The 19,533-nt window shown below is 38.8% G+C and overlaps 1 protein-coding gene across 8 annotated transcripts in view; it reads right to left on the bottom strand.

Moving 5' to 3' along the window:
* The window catches only part of LOC149847772 (FRIGIDA-like protein 3), a 50,900-nt gene that overhangs the window by 14,421 nt on the left and 16,946 nt on the right, over positions 1 to 19,533 (bottom strand). The window contains exons 1-2 of one of the 8 annotated variants that reach the window (XM_090000605.1): positions 3,117 to 3,174; positions 1,496 to 1,613 (exon numbers count right to left, since the gene is read on the bottom strand). The exons of 2 other annotated variants lie outside the window; for them this stretch is intronic. Coding sequence is in view for 1 of the 6 variants with exons in the window: in XM_090000092.1 (XP_089856218.1) it covers positions 1,496 to 1,613 (118 nt within the window). In the remaining 5 variants the exon portion in view is untranslated. Of the gene's footprint in view, positions 1 to 1,495; positions 1,614 to 3,116; positions 3,252 to 19,533 lie in introns of those variants that run through there. 5 more of the 8 variants (XM_090000092.1, XM_090000169.1, XM_090000552.1 and 2 more) reach the window with 5 other exon arrangements.

The raw sequence follows: 19,533 nt of genomic DNA, 5'->3' as shown, positions 1-19,533 counted from the left end.
GTAAAACAAAAGAAAATAATAGAGAGAGGTTAGAGAAAGAGGAGACAAAAGAACGAGAGTAAAGGTGGAAGTCACGAGCACTCTACCACCAAGCAAACGCCATCAATCACGAGCACTTCAAATAGAAATTGCAAAAGAGCTTCAACACTTTCAAAGTTTGAGTGGCACGCTTCCCAGTGTACAAAAAAATTGATTACCAAGCTCTGATACCATGTAAAGGAATGAGTTCCTCCGTAGATATCCACTTAAATCACCAAAAGTGGACACTCAAAAGAGTTCCACCGAAATACAAACAAAAGCACACAAAGAACCACAAATGGGTTCACTCACAAACACCCACTCTAAAAGGCACAAGAACAAGAGATAAAAAAATAATATTCTTATTGATGTAAATCCATATAATAAGGCTTACAAATGAGAGGGGGTTCCATCCCTATTTATACACAGCCAAAGGTCTCTCAAAAGAGACGTTGGGAGAGATCCCAATGGCTCCAATAGAGTCCTTGGGATCTCTCTCCAATGCCCCTTTTGGCTGACAAGAAACTAAAAAATAAACAAAAGAAAACTAACCTAGTTAGACTATTTACTAGTTAGATACTAACCTAACATATATATATATAACAATTAGTACTTTTACTTTATTTTGATCTTTTTGTCCTTTTCTGTTTTTATAGAGACAATTTGGTCAAAAAGACCAAATAGAGTTGTTGGTTGTTGTTGTTTTTGACTAGTCAATATAGAGTTGACTACTCAATAGACCTGTTGGATCAGTCCAACAACTCTATTTGAGACTACCTCTTGTGTATAAATAGGGGTGAACTTCCCTCTTGTCCTTCAATGCTTCTCTTAAGCATTTATGCTCAATAAAATATTTATTTTTTATGTTCTTGTGTTCCTCTTTTAAATTCATTGTTGTCTTGAATGCACTTAGTGCGTGTGTAGTGCCTTTGTGCTCTTGTATTGTCCCTTAGTTGGACTTGTGTTGTGTATGTGCACTTTGTGTTTATGATCTTGTAAGCCCTTAGAGGCCCTTCTTTTGTATTTTCGCATATTTCATTACAAATAGAAAATAATACAAAGGCATAACAAGTCACAATTTAAACATCAGTTTGGTTTGAAGCCCATGTCTCTAGAATCTAAGAAAGAAATCAGCCAATCCACAATCTACTATGTCATGGGCTTTACCAAGATCGACAAGAAGAACAAGATAGACAGCTCTACACTGGTAAAATCATGGAGTGGTGAAACAAGGAGAGAAAGTCGGTTAATTCAGGTCCATTGCCCCTCTCTATCCGAGTCCTCTGTGGCACATATATGATTGCTTAGCAGCTAACTGGTGTAACAGTTCCACATTTGGAAATAATAGGGTATTCCAAGATTCCTATCAGATCAACTTTGCGAATTTATTTCAACTGGTGTCCATTACATCAAATTTGTGGGTAATTCCAAATGGTTTATGTTAAATTTGTGGTTGATTCCACCTGGTTTCCATTACCTCAAATTTGTGTGTTGAGAGGATGTCCAATAATCAAAATTTGGACAAAAAGCTTGACAGATGAGAAGATAACTTTTTCTGGACACAAGGCCCAACTCCCAACACCATAAATATGAACCTAACAAGAATAAAAGTTAAAGTTTGCAATTTATTCATTATTTTTCAACAACTAAACAAAAGGATATTTTTTACACTCAAAGAAAAAATTAATAACAATTTCATTTTTTAAGACAGCACAGAAGGTCAAAAATCAGAATTGAAGGCCTTGTTTCAAGATTTTATTGAAAAGCTATTTATCAATTGAGATAGATAAGTTTCAACATGACAAAAGAATTAACATTCTTGGTCAGTTCCTGCCAGAGCGAAAAGTTATTTTATAGATCCTTGTTCAAATAAGTATTCAGTAAAGGGAATCAAACAGATAGGATTGGTGTCAATGGAAGAACCACTATTGTTTCAGAAGTGAGGGAATATAACTGGTATAAATACCTTCTTAGATTTATTTTCCTTTTCTTCTATTTAAAGTGAGGGAATAGAACTGGTACACGATGTTGGTTCCATATAACAATCTCCAATAAAATTACAATGATATCTAATGTCCGTTCAGCTTTCTTTGATTCTTTCTTTTTCATATTTGGAGTTCACAAAACTAAAATACAATCTTAACATGCCAATGTTTTCCCCATGCAGCATTTTTATTGAAGCTGGAAAACAAGCTAAGAACTCAAGCTCAGCCCGTAACCTAAATTGCAACATGAACTTGAATACTCAATTAGTTAAACAGAAAAGCTTGATCCACTAGGGCTAATATATACATACAGATAAATACGGTAATCTCCACCATAATAAGATATAATGCGGGTACGTCCACGTGCATCTGCGAATGCCCAGATATATATGCATGCCCTAGTTCTAAATTATTCAACTCAACTTCGCAAGTATCACTTGACACAGCTCATATAATGAATTTGAGTCTGCTTCATTTCTCCTCCAACTCAATGGTAAATGCATTGTCTTATGACTTTTGAGCGTCTAACTATGTGGCTATGCGCTCCTTAGTTACGGGGACCGACTCCTACAACGGCCAAGTTCATCTGTATTCAGCTAACCCGCCGACACCTGAGAATAACATCGTCTTCATACCCCTACTTATCTCCACCCTTCGACACGGTTTCTCACTATAACTCTTTAGCATTCTCAACTTCCTTGAACATAGATATTTTTTCCCCTTTTCAGAATGAATCAATCGCTCCCTCATCATGAAATCTCATCTCCCCTACGTTTCGATGACCAAGAAGGGTTCGAAATCAACATCTTCGTTCCAGAAAAAAAGAAAAAAAAACACTACCAATACATAGTTTCACTGCCGTCGTAAAAGAACAACCATCCACCATCCAATAACCCCAAAAAATTGGGGAAAAAGAACGAGCAATCATTTCTCGATAAATTTTCCCCAAAAAAAGGAAGAAAAATTGTAGAACAAAAACCCAGGTTTCATCTTAACCGGAAATTTCTTGACATCTAACAAGAAAAAAGCGATACAAACGATGAGGAAAGAGAGGTTACAAAAACAGGAGCAAGAAAGAAAATAAAAAAGGGCGAAATTTTGGGGGAAGTTTACCTCTAGGGAGAGTCTGAATGGTCGAAACCCTAACCCTAATTTCTCCCGTCGTCACAAACACGGACTCTCCGATACAACGCTGCCAAACTGCAAACCCTAACCTCGCTTCGTTTCGTTGGATGTCGCTTTTCTACGGTCTGGACGCTGGGCGGTAAGCAAAATTTATTAATATGCCCTTTAGAATTCTAGTCAAGGACGAAAAAGGGCTTAAGGATAGTGAAGCGGTTAAAAGTTAAAACGCCCATTGTGGTGAGGAAATGATTGTCAGTAACCATGGACCATAAACTTTAATGTCGACGTTATTTTAGATATTTAGTAAAGTCAAAAGCCAGATTCGTCTTTAGACAGAGTGCTTTTCTTGATCCCAAAAGGACGAGAACACCCTCGGCTGCGAATAGAACGTAATATTTAGTTTTTTTAATCGCAAAATCTTTAAAAACATTAAAATTGTTTGTATAACTATCAATTTCATTGAAAATTAAAAGAACTTAGACGATTATTTAGAGAAAAAAATAAGAGATTAAGATAAAACTACACGTTCTCAGTCTCTCTCCCTACATGAGATTTGAGGGGGCATCCTACTCTCTCTTAGAGTGTCCTGGGGTAAGTGGGAATCTTGAAGGATTCTCCAGGGGCATCTCACTTTGGAAGAATCCCGAGAAGCTTTCTTTCTCTCTCATCCACAATGTTTAGCTGAGTGGATCTAGATAGTTCAACCAGAGCAAGAAAGGGCCTCTAACAAATTACTCATCTCAAACTCGTCTTGACCTCAAGAACTCTGGGCAATGAGTTATTGTTCGATCCTCCACCTTTTTTTTCAATCATGTTCTACCTTGTTGGTTATAGGTTCATAATATGAAATCGGATCTTGGGGCTGCTCTATAATCTGAATTAACCAAGCACAACCTATTTCAACATGTGTACTAAAGCCATAAAGATTCTTTCTCATCCAACCAAAGACATGTGAGAGACCTCCAAAGGAGAACAGGTCAAACCGATCTAGGGCGATTGATTTAGATGAAATATAGATCCATTTTGAAGGTGTCAGGTCCAAATGAGTTAAGATGTCGAGCACCTTTAGGTTGGATAATATGGGTTTGGGTTTGGGTTTGGTTAGAAAATTGAACATGAAAATGGTTTGGGATTGGATTTGACAAACTCAAGTTTATGATGATTCTATGGTTTGCAGATATGAAAGTTTATAGTAGGTTTAGGAGGGCTCAATATAGAAGATTTGAATTCAAGACATGAGATGGGATCTAAATCTTCTTGAATTTTAAATTGAGTTTTGAGAAGGGTCTTGGATGGTATTAAGAAAAAGATGTTTATATTAGGTCTCGATTGAGGTTTAACTGCATGGGTTTGAGTCTTGAGAAGGGTCTTGAATGAGTTCTAAGAAAAGGGTGTTTGTATTGGGTCTCGATTGAGTTTTAACTGCTTGGGTTTGAGTAGGTTGAGGGGTTTGATCGGCTCCCTTCGAGGTTAACTGAGAAGAAGAACAAGGAGGAGGTGACCAGGGTGGCTCGATTGGAAGGTCAACTTTCTTGGGTGGCGCTGGTTGGGATCAGCGTCGGAGCCTGCTCTTGAGCTCATCGTATAATGCTGTCAGATTCAACCTAACATCCTTCAAGATTTTTGTCATCACAGTCTACTAGAGAGACCCGTTATACATCTGCACCCACTGGAGTTCATATCTAACATCCTATAGACTCTCCAATTCAGTGGTTCTGAATTGAGCATTGATTCATGCTTGCAACAACTCAAGTGTCTTTTGAGCGTATTCATTCACTTTTCTATGATGCTCCTAAGAGGGCTCATTGATTGAGATATAGAGCAAACTCAGCCACCATAACAAGTTCGTTTAATGACTCTAGGAGATAGTGAAGGTTTGTTGTTATCCTACTATTCCACTTGTCAATTGAATCGTCTATCTTGCACCACAATGAATCCATCTTGACTGCACCCTCCAAGTCAAGTGCTACCTGCCTGCAGGACAGGATGGTGTCGGTCTCAAGTTCTGATAGTGCAGAGGGGTAGGATAGGGTTTAAGGGAGACTCTTGTTTAGTCGTCTAGTTTGGGGTATCAAGTATGCAAAACATAGTTTTTTTTTAAAATTTTTAAGGTTGTCTAATTATAGAAACATAAATTTTTAAAATTGAACTCGGATGTAGGCCTGTATCGATCTTTCCTAAGAACATGCATAAATTTGTCTTGACTTTCAAAAGTTGGATCTAGATCACTAGATGTCTAATTTTAAAGATTCAAAATTTAATTTAGAAGTTTGGGAATCAAAGAACATGTACGGGTACCTAAATGTGGCACAAAAAAAAAGGCTATACAAATATTGAAATTATTGCACAGAAATTGAGAAGAACATGGGGCCCTTGTTGCATTGCTCAATGCAGTCTGACTGGTCAATATGGCTTCTTGAGAACGTCTGCTCTGATACCGAATAATAGAACCTGACTCCCAGAGGATCAGTTCTATCGGTTTGGGCCTCCTAGAGCGTGGATCCAAGCTAGTGAAGGAATAGAGCATTGCAGGTTCAAAAAACAAGGTGAATGATGATGGCACAACTTGAAGGAAGAAATATGTTTTTGACTCGACAATGAGCGGGGATGGATGAACATGTGAGGGAGTAGAATCTTTTTCTCGAGGAGCAATCACACGAACAATGAAGGAAATGACTTTTGAATCACCAAAATCTAATGTTTTTTTAAACAAGTATTTTTAGTGATTAAAAAATCAATGACATTAAATGCACCAAATTTTTACAACTTAAAAAAAAATATCTTTTTTAGTAAAAAAAACCCACAACTCAAGGCAGCAAATTGAGTCATTGACATTGTATGCACATGCCACCAAAAGACTCATCCCTGACTAAAATATCTAACATTTAGCAATGTTTCCAAAAACAAAGATATTATTTATACATGTGACCTTGGATACGCTCACTCTCTCTCTTGTTTGGATCAATGGTGTCACTGCTGGTGCCTATAGGCTCGAATAGGCCGATATGTATCATACCGCCAGAAAATTGATATGATACTAACCTGAATAGGCTATTTTTAATAAATATAAAAAATAGATTAAATTTAAATTTAAATTTTAAAATATTATTTTAATGTCTTTAACATGTGTCACGTTCTAATTGATACATAATATTTTTGAATTATTTTTTGGCTAATTCAGAATGATTCACTTGAGAATCGGTACCTGCCGATTCACCTGAATCATTGGCTAGACAACACCGATTCCGATATTGACAATATTTTGGATTGTCAAGTTTTTCATGATCATGAAAGGCCAATCTTTGGTTTGGATGGACAACGGATGAATTTACAAACTCAGATTTATGGGAATAAAAAAAATTGAAACTCTTTTTGCAAATAAACTATTGAAATGGCATTTAAATAGCAGATTTTTTAACCACCAAGCAAGAATTTTCAATTTATTATCATAGTCTTTTGATACTGCCTTTACACAAGAAGAATGCACCCCCAAAAGCAATTTATCTTTCTTTAGATGAGCCATTTTACTTTTCACAGTTGTTCAATCTATTTTTTTTAATCACTTCAATCTACAATAATTAAAATAGTCTTTTTTGCTATATTGTCCATACATTCTATATTCTAAATTTATGCTTTTAGTTTAGTTTATTTAACAAATTTCAAATCATTTTTAAGATATTATTGCTCAAGAGCAAGATAAAGAGAAGGGTTGTTGGGGCAATAGAAGTTTTTTTTTCATTTTTTTTTTGAAGAATAAAAAAAAGTTAGAGGATTAAGGATAATTAAATGTGAGGTGACTTGTAAATGTCACCAAGTGAAGTGTAATAATTTTCGTGATTATTTTTAATATATAAGCTTGAGGGATTTATGTGTCCAATATGGATCTTAATTATGGACTTCGAATAATTATGCAATCTATGATTATCGTTACTATTTTGCAATCTAGATTTTTTTTCAAAGCAGTATTTGGATTTGGATCTCGATAAGGGATCCAGAAAAAATAACCCACAACAGAACCAAGTTCAGAATATCCACTTGAAACATACTGGATCTTAAAATATATTATGGATTTAGGGAGAAGATATAAACTCAAACATACCTCTATTGGCTTACAAGATTCTGATCCACATTATTTTGATCTCTAAATGAGTTAGGTCAACCCAGTTAGATTTGAGTAAGGTTTAGACCCCATATTAGGGTTTAAATCGAACTTAGAAGAAATTTGGATCCATTTGCAAGACCCAAATGGATCCCAATAAGAAACAAATAGTTTGGATTCATTTGACAACTTAAATGGATTTCACTAAATAAAAGGTATTTTTGGAGCTATTTGAAAACTTGAATGGATCCCATAGAATAAAAAGATAATTTTGATCCATTTAAAAACTCAAATGGATCCTGCTAAATATCCATTTGGAAACCCAAATGGATATCACAAAATAAAAAGATAATTTTGATATCCATTTGAAAACTAAGTGGATCCTGCTAAATAAGAAGTGTTGTGGATCCATTTAGAAACCCAAATGGATTCCACTAAATAAAAAGATAAATTGGATCCATTTGAAAACTCAAATGGATCCCACTAAGAGGGATAGATTGTTGGACCCACTTGGAGACCCAAATGATCCTACTAAATAAATAAGTGAATGGATCTATTTGAGCCCTAAACAGATCCCATGAATTTGGGTCCATTTAGGGCCCAAATAAATCTAATTTATGTATAGTAATATATATACATATATCTATATATTGTATTTGATGAGACCCAAATGGGTCTCACCAAATCCAAAACCTACCCCCCCAAAAAAACTATTTGGTTTGGGTCTAAATAGAATCCAAACCCAAACTCATTCAGTTTTATTTCAAACCATAGGGGAATGTCATCATTCCTCTAAGCTTTCGGGTTAAGAATTTTGGGGCGTTACAGGATTGGTATTAGAGCCCTGATCTAAAACTTTTGGTTCAAATTTTGACTTGCATCCAACATGGCACTGTCAGTATTCTTACCTTAAAATATTTTTTAGTGATAACAATTTATGTTATGAAACTTGAAAATGCTATGAATCCTTTTAAATAGATGTCGTACGATGATATGGTTGAGGCACTGAATGCCCTGACTTAGGTTATGGAACAAGAAAAAGCCATACAAAATGTAGAACATCAGGTTCAACAGTTGGTCCATGGGAACGCCAACCAAGAAGGGTTTGGTGATGGGGTGAAATGCCAGATATGCCATAGGATTCACCATGGTTAGATGTGTTTGTGGGAGTTAAAGGATTGCCTTTATTATGGATAAAAGGGTCATCCAACTTATGGTTTCCAGCTCAGGCAGACCCATAGCAAAAAGCAACTTGCAACATCAAATATGGCTAATGAGGCTGCATGCAATGGTAGCCTCTAAGACGCAGAAATTTTAGTAGAAAAGATTTCTTCGGACTTGTCGTCAAGCACTCAATATGGCAGAGAGCTTATCTACACTCTGACCTCACCCCTCTCTACACCTTGAACACACCCTTCTACCCTCTGAATTCACCCTTCTATACCCTGGCTTCGGCCTCTTACCCTCCACGCAGAGTGAGGCGTACGAGAAATATGAGAAACTTGTTGGCGATACCCCTGTGAAAACAAATAGACAGGGAGCGTACCTTGATTCGCCATTGATCGTGTAGGTGATTCGGCGTTCTCCTCAGCCGGTCGACGCCCACAATGAGCCCAGGCCTTATGTCGACGGTGAGCAGGACCCTTTCCGCAGTGTCCGAATGCGGAGCAGAATTTGGGCAGGGAAACAGCTACAAGTCACTCATCATCCCAGTAGCCCCTAACCCCTTATTTGTAATGGGAGATTAGGCAGTTACGTGAATGTGGTCTCTCCACATTCACGTAACTCCCACCCACTATCTCCATTACTTGGCCAGTTACTTGACCCACTAATGGTTGTGTCAAACCGGGTCAGACTGCGGGTTAGACCCGTAAAACCCAAAATGTCCAACATTTTCCCACTTGACCCATTGACACCAAAAGTGTACTAAATCGAGGTGTATACCGTTATCTCAATTTAATTCTTCATGTAGGTTCACATGCCACCCTTTATCACAAGGATAAATCGTATGAGTCAAGGATATGAACACCCCTTTATGAAATGTCATATTTTCTTGTACTACACTACAATTCACCTTCAGTGCTTAGGCATGTAAAGTAATTACCTTTATGAATAGGTTGGTCTCTCACCTATTCTATTGGTCCTTTAATATTGTTATTCTGCTATTCTCTTTAACTCATATGAGAGATTCTTTATGCAAAATCAACAATAACACAAAACTTTAGAGAATCAAAACATAAACACAAATGTGATTACATAATGTATTGTCATACATCAGAAGGAATCAAAAAGACCCATCCCCTTTACATGTTGGGAATACAATCCCGGTGCTAGCCCTTTAGTAAGGGGATCCGTAGTCATTTCCTTCGTCCCAATTGTATCAATACATACCAGATGATTCTCAGTCCTTTCTTTAACAACAAAATATTTTAACTCCATGTGTCTACACGATGTTGAGCTCTTGTTGTTATTTGAAAAAGACACGGCTGCTTCATTATCACAAAAGATCTTTAGTGGTCTCTCAATAGAGTCCACTATACCAAGACCCATAATGAAGTTTCTTATCCAAATGGCCTGTGACGAAGTCTCGTATAGAGCAATAAATTCCGCCTCCATGGTATGAGCAGCAGTGGTAGACTGCTTTCTGCTTCTCCATGAGACAGCACCACCCGCTAGAAGGAAAATGTATCCAGTAGTGGATTTTATACTGTCAATACACCCTCCTAAGTCCGCATCAGAGTATCCAACGACCTCTAGGTGGTCAGCTTTCCTGTAGATCAACATATAGTCTTTCGTTCCTTGTAAATAGCGCATGACCTTCTTCGCTGCCTTCCAGTGCGCAATGCCTGGATTTGACTGATATCTACCAAGCATTCCCACAGCAAATGCTATATCAGGTCGAGTGCAGGTCTGCGCGTACTGTAAACTCCCAACTGCTGAAGCATATGGGACAGCATTCATCTGAGCCTTCACAATATCATCCTGAGGACAGTCCTTCAAGCTCAATTTATCCCCTTTCACTATAGGTGCCGAACTAGGAGAACAATTCTCTATCCCATATCTTTTAAGAACCTTAAGGATATAGGATTTCTGAGATAGGCCAAGGACACCTTTAGTTCTATTACGACGGATCTCAATTCCAAGGACATAAGTAGCCTCACCCATGTCTTTCATATCGAAATGAGAGGAAAGAAAATCTTTTGTTTCATGTAAAAGACTCAAATCATCAGTTGCAAGAAGAATATCGTCAACATATAAAACCAAAATTATGAACTTACTCCCACTAGTCTTAATGTAAATACACTGATCAACAATGTTTTCAATGAATCCAAAGTTCATTATAACCTGATTGAACTTCTTATACCACTAGCGGGAGGCTTGTTTAAGTCCATAAATTGACTTATTCAATTTGCAAACTAAGTTATTTGAGTCATCTATACTGAAACCAGGAGGTTGTTGCATGTATACCTCCTCATCCAGATCCCCATTTAGGAAGGCGGTTTTCACATCCATCTCATGCAGCTCTAAATCAAAATGAGCTACGAGGGCCATGATTATTCTTAATGAATCTTTAGTTGAGACAGGAGAAAAAGTCTCATTATAATCAATGCCCTCTATCTGTGTGAAACTTTTTGCAACAAGCCTAGCCTTGTACCTCTCCACATGACCTTTAGAGTCTGTTTTGGTTTTGTAAACCCATTTACAACCAACAAGTCTAACTCCATCAGGTCGAGGTACAAGATCCCACACTTGGTTCTTTGCCATAGAGTCAAGCTCTTCTTTCATGGCATTAATCCAATGTGTTGATCTTTCACTTTCAATGGCTTCTGCAAATGTGAAGGGATCTTCATCAATGTCTATGAAATATTTGACTCTTGTAAATACACCACATAGTCCGGATGGATAGCAGATTTCCTAATTCTGGTGGACCTTCATACAGGTGCTACAAGTGGGTCAAAATGAACCTCTGTATCCTATTGTTGTTGTATATCCTCATCAACAACCAGATCTAGTTGGGATTGATGTTCATTGACTGGACTTTCTCTTACATTACTCGAAGGAACAATGATAGAGAAAGTCGGGTCATTATCCTTAGAAGGTGAGAAACCTGAATCCTGCATTTCCTCAAAATTAATAATTTGAGATGCATCTATCCCAACAGAACCATTTTCAAGAAATCTTGCTTTATCTGTTTCCACTATCTGTGGTGTATGAGATGGACAATAAAACCTAAAGCCTTTCGATCTTTCTGGATAACCAATGAAGAAACCACTAGTTGTCCTAGGATCAAAATCTTTTATATGTGGGTTATACAATTTAGCTTCTGCTGGACATCCCATATGTGCATATATGACAAAGAAGGTTTTCTACCTGTCCATAACTCATAAGGAGTCTTTTGAACAACTTTCGTAGGAACCTTATTTAAAATATGCACTGCAGTCCTAAGAGCTTCACCCCACAAGGTTAAAGGAAGGTTTGAGTGATTCAACATCGCTCGAACCATTTCTTTAAGCGTACGGTTTCTTCTCTCAGCTACACCATTCTGATAAGCACTACCAGGCATGGTATACTGAGGTACAATGTCTTCCTCTTTTAGAAACTGCGCTAATGGACCTTCCTTTTGTCCCATCTCAGTGAAACGACCATAATATTCGCCACCTCTATCTGACCTGACAACCTTAATAACTTCACCGGTTTGTTTCTCTACTTCTTTCTTGAAGTCCTTAAAAACCTGAAAGACTTCTGATTTTTCAGATAATAAGTAGAGATACATATACCGTGAGTAATCGTCTATAAAGGTGACAAAATATTTTTCACCCGTATAACACGGTGAAAAAGGGCCGCAGACATCCGTATGCACTATTTCTAACTTTTCATTGCTGCGTTTGACATCTTTCTTATATGTGTTAGACTGCTTAGCTTTTATGCAGTCAACACATGGCTCTATATTCGTAAAATCAAGGGATCCAAGGATTCCCTCTTTTAAGAGTCTTTGGACTCTCTCTTTCGAGATATGTCCTAACCTCCGATGCCAAAGCAAATAGGATTGATCATCCTTTAGACCACGTTTATTGCCAATCATTGTGTTCTCAATGGAGTGAGATTCCTGAATTTGGAGTTTGGTTCTTAATCGATACAAACCATCACACATGTATGCAGAACCTATATTCATTGAATTTTTCATAATAATAAGTTCAGATTTTTCAAATTTAAATATAAAATCAAACTTATCAAGTTTTGAAATTGAAATTAGGCTCCGACTATAAGATGGAACATAAAGTGTATCGACCAAATCCAACATGAATCCCGACTCCAACACAATTCTGCAGGTCCCAACGCTCTTGACATGTGAACGCATCTTATTTCCTGAGAAGATGCTTCTTTCATGCTCCGTTGGTTCCCTTTTGTTCAGAAATGCCTGCAAAGAGTTGGCAATGTGCACCGTGGCACCAGAATCAATCCACCAACTATGCAATGGAACATGAATTAAATTGCACTCATGAGAAACGAATGACTTATTACCTTTATTTTCGAGCCACTTCTTGAACTTCAAACAGTCCACCTTCTTATGCCCTTTCTTTTTGCAGAAGAAACACTTTATAGAAGGGCCACCAAACTGGGATTTGGCTTTCGCCTGAGAGTTTGAACTCTCCCCAGTGGCTCTCTTCTGATTCTTCTTTTTGAAAGAGCTTTTCTTTGGCCTCGACCTCTGTTTATCCTTATGAGAGGCCATATGTGCACTTGGCACCCTCTCACCCTTCAACCTCTCCTCTTCCTCAACACACTTACTCAAGAGGTCATTAAAAGACCACTCATCATTATGTGTGTTGTAGGAGATTTTAAAGGGTCCATACTCAGTAGGTAACGAGGTTAAGATCAAATGAACTAAAAATGAGTCAGAGATGGCGAACTTCATGTCATTCAGTTGAGTCGCAATATTCCTCATTTCCAAAATGTGTTGTCAGATGTGACTGTCACCAGCATATTTTATAGACACTAATTTGGACATAAGGGTACTGGCCCTTGCCTTATTAGAAGTGACGAATTGAGCCTCAATGGCTCACAGAAATTCCTTTACAGTCCTACAGTGAGGAATTGCACCTCGAATGTTCTTAGCCACCCGAGATTGCAAAAGCAACAGGCTAAGTCTGTTCGAGCGCTCCCACTTCTCAGAGGCAACTTTCTGATCAGCTGTACTCTGCTTTGTAAGAGTGGGAGGTTCATCAATTCTAAGAGCCAGATCTAAATCCATATAGCCCAAAGTGAACAACACAATTTCTTTCCAATCAGAAAAATTCGATCCGTCTAAGATAGAGATACTACTAGAACCGTCGATATGGAAGGAACCTGATAAAATGAACGAAAAACGGAAAGATGTTACTATTATTGCTCAAACGAGACTCGTGTTGAAAAGGTAAAAGTGAGACCCTTTATTTTCACCTTTTCTGAGACAAGCATAGTTGAGCCATTATCGTTTCACTTTGGTGAAAACAATAATACTCATGATTGCTCCGTCTCTTCAATTCCCAAGGAATTGACTTCAGTTGGTGAAACTAGTAGATCATGAATCCAGAGGCAATTCAGTACTGTACCTTTGGGTACGAACATGCTTCATGGGCTGGAATTCATATCTACTATCACACCCTGTGTAAATTTGGAACACAACGACCTACCTTTGGGTAGAATCAATGTTTCATAAATTCACACACAATCATAATTACGAATCTTAATATGGTTCAAAGAATCCTAAATTAACACGACTCAGATCACTTTGGTGATTGATGAATCGGTTAATCAAAATCTTTTACCGAAAAATTTATTCGTATTATGGAGCACACCCATGCACACATTTTAATGCATGTATATTCATGACCTAATATCAGTTTATACTACAACAAAAATGCATAAACTAATTGTCATAAATTTAGTCATAATTCATGCTTAAAATCATTATGCATAACTTAACCAACGCTAAATACATGAATTAACATGCATAAGTCATGCATTATTCAAAATAAATACTTTATAAAGCATGAAAAATAACAAAAGCATGCTCATATGGGTAAAACCCAGGGTCCATATGTAGGAACCGGTCTAAAAACACTCTGAACCGGTCTGAAACTGCCCCGAACCGGTCATCTAAGGGTCCGAACCGGTTCTGAACCTTATAAACCGATACATAATATGAACAAAAGTTCATAAAACCCTATAACTGTATGCCAAAATCCCTATATTTCTTTAAATCTATGAAAACAGGGTCTCAGCGTCCCGAAACCGGTGAAAAACTGGAAAGAACCGGTCAAAAATGACTCTGAACCGGTTCCGGAAGGGATCAGATCAGGTTCCTGATCCGATTCAGTCTCAATAGTGTTTGGATCCTATTTTTATGGATCCAACCCAGTTTCAAATGGGATCCGGGTCTGCCCCGACCCATACTTAATACGGTCGGACCCGGCCCGAACAAAAACCCAGGTTAGACCCGGTCCGAAACAGGCCCGGGTCGGACCCGGTCCAAAACATATACCGGGTTCGACCCGGTCTAAAATGGATACCGGGTTCGACCCGGTCCAACATGGACCCGGGTACGACCCGGTTCAGACCGGATACCAGGTTCGACCCGGTCCAACATGGACCCGGTTCAAACCGAATACCGGGTTCGACCCGGTCCAACATGGACCCGGGTATGACCCGGTCCTAACCGGACCCCGGGTACAACCCGGTCCCTTATGGACCTGGGGTCGACCCGGTTCTTAATGGGTCCGGATCGGACCCGATCCAAAATGGGTTCGGATTGGACCCGATCCTTTCTGGATCAGACCAGACCCAGTACCTTTATGGGTCCGGGTCAGATCCAAAAGAAAAGAGCAGAGCCCGATCCACCCAAAAGGGTTTGGATCGGGTCTGTCATCTGGTTTCCTCGCCGGACCCGATCCGGTCCAATTTTAAAACCTAAACAGAAACCCGATGGTTTCTGTTTCAGTTTTTAGGGAAACCGAAAAGGGGGTTTTCGGTTTCCCCCTTTTTCGGCTTCACGGCGACCCACGTCGCCGTCACGGCGACCGGCGCAGCTGCCGGCGACCTGCGTCACCCCACGGTGACGCCGGTCCAGCGTCATCCACCCCGACAGAAGACGTCGCCCCACGGCGACGATGGTGGCTGCCATCCGATGGCTGAAGTGCACGGCAGCGCCTGCCAGTCCGGCGGCAGCCCCGGCGACATCAGCAAGGATGCCGCCGGCCAGTGGCTGCCCCTCCACGGCGAATCACCCCACGGCGATCAACCCAGCCCGATGGCTGAAGGACAGGGCAAATCAAAAATGGGGTTTTAACCCCCCCCCCTTTTTTTTTTGCCATCGGTCGACGACATCTTCCGGCGAAAGCACACCGGCGACTGACGGCGCCCAACGGCAACGCCCTATTTGCTGGCACCGGCTGGAATCAGCGGCAGACACCCCGACGACGGCAAAACTGGCCTGCAGCCCAACAGCCACAGGTATAAAACATTTTTTTTTAAGGTTTGCCTGAACCGGGAATATTAAGTCGCCTATTTCCGGTGACTTTTGCCGGTGATGACTGTCGCCTCACAGCGACAGTCTTTGGCTAATCGGTGGTTGTCGCTCCACGGCGACTCCACCGACGCCAAAACGCCGTTTCAGCCTACACGGCCACGCGCAGCGGGAATGCATGGTAGCGTGGGCCCATAACCCATTGTTGGCGATACCCCTGTGAAAACAAATAGACAGGGAGCGTACCTTGATTCGCCATTGATCGTGTAGGTGATTCGGCGTTCTCCTCAGCCGGTCGACGCCCACAATGAGCCCAGGCCTTATGTCGACGGTGAGCAGGACCCTTTCCGCAGTGTCCGAATGCGGAGCAGAATTTGGGCAGGGAAACAGCTACAAGTCACTCATCATCCCAGTAGCCCCTAACCCCTTATTTGTAATGGGAGATTAGGCAGTTACGTGAATGTGGTCTCTCCACATTCACGTAACTCCCACCCACTATCTCCATTACTTGGCCAGTTACTTGACCCACTAATGGCTGTGTCAAACCGGGTCAGACTGCGGGTTGGACCCGTAAAACACAAAATGTCCAACAAAACTATGTTAACCATCCTAAGTAGAATCAAAGGGGTGGACAAAGTTTTTTCTCTTGGTGTAAGATTATTGAATTTCAATTAGATAGATTTCTTGTTGGCATAAGTTAACTAGCATCACTGGATTTTGAAAACATATTCAGATATGTACCAAGTTGACTATATTTAATATGTGTTTTCCTATGTGCTTGTGGGTCATGATATGTGTCATTTATTTCTTTTACACACCACTGACCCAAGCCCTTGATAATTTAAGATTACTCATTAGATGAATAGTGATCCACCGAACGAATGGGTGGATTGTCGAGAATTTGTGATGGAAACATTAAACACCTTGGTCGTGGCCATGCAAGACCAAGCGCGGAACCGACAGGAATATACTACACATGTGAAAACAAACCGTAGCCAAGGCATAGTTATGTATGAAAAGTTTATGAAGCTAGATCCTCCAGTATTCATAAGAAAAATAGACCCTAAAGCACCAGAGAATTGGGTTTGGGAGATAGAAAAAATCTTTTGAGTTCTGGTTTTCCCCAAACACAGAAAGGTGGTCTTTATGGCATATCGTTTGAAAGATAACGCCAGACATTGGTGGGAAACCACCTTAGAAGTGAAGTTTTAGGATGAGGTGGTGACCTGGAAACAATTTATGGTGGTCTTATACATCGCTTACTTTCCAAAGCATGAGAGGAGTCACAAGATGCAAAATTTTATTGACCTACAAGAGGGAGAATTGACCTACAAGAAGGAGAATTGACCTTGCCTAATACATCACTAAGTTTGGAGGATTGAAAAGGTATTGCCTAGGTGTCTACACGACCAAGGATGAATGGGTGATGAAGTTCGCCAGGGATCTAAAGCCAGCACTTCAGACCAAAGTCTACACTCATCTGCCAGAAACCCTCAACAAGGCTATTAAGGTAGCCACTTTGCTTGAGGATGACTGGGCTGAGATACAAAAATTTTAGTCAGCCAAGCTTGCACTGTAGTTTGAAGGCCAGAGGAACTGGCCTAAGAAAAATTTTAGAGGAACAAAGGTTGTTACTCTGGCCAAGAGGTAGTGACCCCAAGGTGGAACCCAACCACAACAACAGACCGTAGCTAGGCCACCAAAGCAACAATCTGGTCAGAAGTGTCCCAAATGCTATCATTATCAAGTGAGGTAACCCTGCTCCCTAGAGACTTATGAGTGCCTATGTTGTGGCAAGATAGGTCACTTTATTCATGAATATCACAAGAAAGAATGTTACAATAGCAGAAGTGTTGGAGGATCTTCACCTTCCTGATTGCCACTGCAACAACAACCGCAAGATGCATAGAAGAAGGTAGCAAGGCATGTCTATGCTACATCCGTGGAGCAGCTGGCCAAGGGTGAACTAGTGCTAGGTATTGTGTTAATTGCTGAACAAGCAACTCTTGTTTTATTCGATTGTGGTGCAACTCATTCTTTTATTTTCATAAACTTTATCAAGAGTTGGAATGCACACTCTTTGTCCCTTGAACACGATTTAGAAGTATACAACCCACTCGGAGCCAGAGAATTATACGTAAATTATGTCTAACATAGACGTCATGTTAAATAAACAAAGTTTGTTTGTTGATGTAATCATACTCAATATGACTGGTGTGAGTTTTGTGAAATTAATTTTTAAAAGATATTTTATGTAAAATCAATATGAAAGCCCGACACCAAATAATAAAAACTGGCTCGCATGAGTGGTGGAATCTGGGTTGATCTCAGGGAATGGAAAAATTACTTTGTATTCCACAATTAACTAAGTTACTCTTTATTGCCTTGAAAAGAAAATTAATTAATTAACTAAAATAAATAAGGGAGTGTTGCCCTCTGTGGAGAGCTTACAAAAGAATAATAAACGGTTTTATTACAGACCCCAAAAAAAATCCTAATCTAAAAATTAAAGAAAATGGAGAGGTCTTCAATGCTTGATCCTTGGATTTCTCGATCTTTGATTTCCTCTAAGGGCTCTCTGAGGGGCCTGAAGGGCCTTCAGAGGAGACCTTTTTGGGACCTCAGAGGGCTCGTTTTGGGGCTCACCACATGTCTAAACGCTCTCATATAAAAAAAAATACAAAATACAAAAATTCAAAGAAAAACTACGAAAAAATCAAAGGTTAGTTTGAAGAAAAAATACAAAACAAGAATATAACTATTAAGAACGAACTAACTTAACATGTAACAACTATAAACTAATATGAACAAACTAAACACTAGATGACAAAATAGTAAAACTAAATAACTAACTTACTAGATTGAAACAAATTAAAAACAACTAACTAAATCACAACATGAAAATGTGAATTTAAACTAACAATTAAAACAAGAAAGAACAACTACTTCAAATCAATAAAAGCGTGAATCTAATTTAGTTAGACTAAAACCTAATGACATCTAATTGAATTCGAAACACAATAAACAACCTTTAATTTATTAAAATCCCGAAATAGTTAAATCTAAACTAACTCACTTTAACAATTGAATTTGACTCATAAACTAATATAATTCTAAGAAAAGGCAGGATGTCAATTCGACTAAACTACTTAATACTAAATAAACCTAATCTAAACAACCTAAATACTAATTTAACAATTTTAATTACTATGGCTGACTTATTACTCTATTAAGAATCTCTATTATAAATTGAGTTACACTAATTGAACAGAACGTAAAAATCTAAAACAGATCTAAGCTAATGACCTATTCTAATAGTATTCAAATCAGTAAATTAAGGTTAGCTATCTAACACAAAACAATTAGAACTTCATAGTTAACTAATTGAAACACAACCTTATAAATATAAAAACAATTAAAAAGAAGAATTCACACAGCTGACTGCAAATCGGGTTTCAAGAAATAATTCATTTCAAAATTCATGAGCTAGGCCCTGATTAGATAGTTGACTGCAATGGCTCATGTTACACCAACGTGGTCTGATTTGGTCAATAGGTGACCGATCAAATCATTAGCCAAGATAAAGAAAATCTATTCCAGTCGGTCGGCCTACACCGATTTGCATCAATCAAGGATTCAGATCTAACTTTGAGAATATGACCTCTCAATGATGACAGATTTGGCACAAAAATATAAATCCGCAACCTATAGTGTACCATGTGTTCTCTTGAAAAAAAATTATTAAAATAACGAAAACAAAGAAAAAAAAGAACGAAAGAAGATCAAATATGAAAGCAACT

This window comes from Nuphar pumila, chromosome 1 (genome assembly GCF_984573655.1).
Source record: "Nuphar pumila chromosome 1, dmNupPumi1.hap1.1, whole genome shotgun sequence".
Classification (NCBI taxonomy): Eukaryota; Viridiplantae; Streptophyta; class Magnoliopsida; order Nymphaeales; family Nymphaeaceae; genus Nuphar; species Nuphar pumila.
The sequence above is the reverse complement of the archived record's forward strand: the minus strand, read 5'-3'. Positions and strand labels throughout refer to the sequence as shown.